This window comes from Dermacentor silvarum, chromosome 6 (assembly GCF_013339745.2).
Source record: "Dermacentor silvarum isolate Dsil-2018 chromosome 6, BIME_Dsil_1.4, whole genome shotgun sequence".
NCBI lineage: Eukaryota > Metazoa > Arthropoda > Arachnida > Ixodida > Ixodidae > Dermacentor > Dermacentor silvarum.
In genome coordinates, this window is record NC_051159.1 from 158,470,518 (window position 1) to 158,473,254 (window position 2,737).

The 2,737-nt window shown below is 44.7% G+C and overlaps 1 protein-coding gene across 1 annotated transcript in view; it reads left to right on the forward strand.

Annotated features, from left to right (window-relative positions):
* Window positions 1-271: 271 nt before the first annotated feature.
* The window catches only part of LOC119456294 (uncharacterized), a 74,347-nt gene continuing 71,881 nt past the window's right edge, over window positions 272-2,737 (forward strand). The window contains exon 1 of the mRNA XM_037717988.2: window positions 272-475. Within this exon, the coding sequence (XP_037573916.1) occupies window positions 425-475 (51 nt within the window). The 5' untranslated portion in view covers window positions 272-424. The remainder of the gene's footprint in view (window positions 476-2,737) is intronic.

Here is a 2,737-nt window from a genome sequence, read left to right on the forward strand (position 1 = left end):
ATGATTTTACAGTAACCCGAAGCTAATCCATTAAGCCTATATACGGCGACGCTACCACTTCTCTAGAGCATTTTGGTTCTTCTTGAAGGCATTAATCTCATCATTATCGGGCACACCCACCAATCGGGCGTTATCTGGAGTGGCCTCGATAGTCAGCTGACTGGACCATTGTTCATCCGTCAGGCGTTCTGATATCTAGAGCAAGCAGCCGATAGCGAGCGTAGTTTGAACCTGACGTAAATTCTCGCGCGCCGCGATGCAGTCACGCGGAACGAATAGTTAAAGACATCCTTCTCTCCTCTCTAGTTTAGCTTTTTTAAACAATTGTTCCGCCTGCTTGGTGTGAGCTCGTTGGCAGAGAAGACTGAAATTTTGTGGTGTCGTGTTCGGTGGGCCCTCTGTGCTTTTGAAAGCTTCTGGGACGATGCTGTGCGAAAGTATGAGCCTTCCAAGCCGAGACGGGCTAGGAGAGACGGTGAGTGCTTGACATCGTCAATGTAAGAGAGCATCCTGCCATCTTAACCTGATGTGAGCGGTACTGGAAACACGTTCTTGACTGGCTTATTTTGATTTGACTTCCGTCATACATTTCTTATGTATGCTCCACAAAACCAGCGATAACCACGATAATTACAGCAACAAGTTACCCATGTTTCTCGCAGGAGCTTTCGATTATGCCATTGTAATTTTGGTGTCATTGCAATCCTTCACAGCCTCCGATCTCTGTTCGGGATGACTTTGCAATTCCGCGCCCCACGGGGAAAGCTGCATGCGCCTTAGAATATCTTATCGACTTTGCTTTTGCACCTCTTCCGTAGTCTGTTGCTTAAAAATTCAACGCCTATACTATAAGTGCGATGATTTGGAAACAATATGTCGATTTCGTGATCACGCTAGTAAAAAAAATTAGGGAATCCGTAACGCACAAGGTGTACTTCAGTAAATTAAATGTTCTGACTTCTTGTACGCTACTCAAAACATTCGCATGGTAAAACATTGATTTTCATTTTTACTTTTTTTCCCTTCTTTTTGTTATCGTGCAAGCCCTCAACATTGAAACAATGCCGTAGCAATGCCAATGTTGGCGAAACTATAAAAATTACATACTTCTAGTTATCTCCGCGTTAGCATTATGAAAGAATTTAGTGGACATGAAACAACATGCGTATAATCACTGAGCCACACTAGAGATATCAGCAGACATTTTATTCATCTTATCGTGACGCTGCTGAGACGTTCACAAATATCGTTACAAACCCGCCGTAGTGGCGTGGTAGTTTAGCGTTGCGCTACTAAGCCCGAGGCCGCGGGATCGAATCCAGGCTGCAGTGGCGCCATATCGATGGGGACGAAATGCGAAAAAAAGCCCGTGTACCATGAGTTAGGTGCAGGTTAAAGGACCCCAAGTTGCCAAAATTATTCCGGAGACCCTATATCTACGATGTGTCTCATAATCACATCGCGGTTATGGCAAGTAAAACCCCAGGATTTAATTAATTCATATTATTACAGTATATCTGATCTGGGTCTTTTGTCCATCAATACGTACAGATCTTTTCATGATGTCAGAGAGCGCAGCTCTTTTGACAGTGGCATGTAGGTCCATGTGGTAGCCACGCGCATGATTCTTTCCGAATGTCTGAGAAGTGGGCAAGTTGTTGCGGATTAACGGCTATGCCTGGGCAGCGCGATGTAAGACGGTCAAAAGAAGAAAGACAGCGCATTTCCTGTCTATCTTCATAGTCTGTCTGCTTTTAAAAAATTAATTATGGGGTTTTACGGACCAAAACCACGATCTCATTATGAGGCACGCCGTAGTGGGGGACTCAGGAAATTTGGACCACCTGGGGTTCTTTAACGTGCACCTAAATCTAAGTACACGGGTGTTTTCGCATTTCGTCCCAATCGAAATGCGGCCGCCGTGGCCGGGATTCGATCCCGCGACCTCGTGCTCAGCATCCCAACAACATAGCTACTGAGCAACCACGGCGGGTGTCTGTTTTTGTCCATGTTAATTAAATGATGATTATATCGGGGTTTTACGCGCCAAACCATTGATCTGATCATGAAACACTCTGCAGTGGGGCGGCTCCGGATTAATTTTGATCATCTGTAGTGATCAAATCACCCCAGGTGATTTTATTAGTCAAAATTGATGACCGTTCTGGCTATAAAATCACGACGGAAACCGCAGCATTGCAAGCGGACGTACCGCCGTAGGCGATTCCATAGTTTGCAGGTGTCTTCTACGCGCACCCAATGCATGCTACCGGGGCGTTCTTGCATTTCGCCCCCATCAGAATGCGGCCGCCTGGGCTTCCATGCAGCTATGAATCTGCTTCATAGTTTATCTCCGTAGAACCAGAAGCGCCAGCCACAGTCAGATTTCTAACATAGCGTGGCCCATCGATGTTTATGAAGAAAAATTGTGCACGTGCGCACGCATGGTTGTCCAAAGTGCCGAGTCGAACTACATTCTAAGCACACTCGACTTAAGATAATTCTACATGACCACGAACATATGCTCCTCTTATCAGAAATTCATCTTAAGAGGAAGCTTTAGTTCGGTGATAACTCCGATTTCACTATTCAGATGCATGTAAAACACATGAATGCTTTTATTCGACAATTCGACAACCAACCTCTGAACCGCCTTCAAATAAATTTGTTGCGTTTAGGAAAGAAAGTTAAATTCTAGTGACTCTACAAAAACAGGATATTTCATTTTCATTTTTTT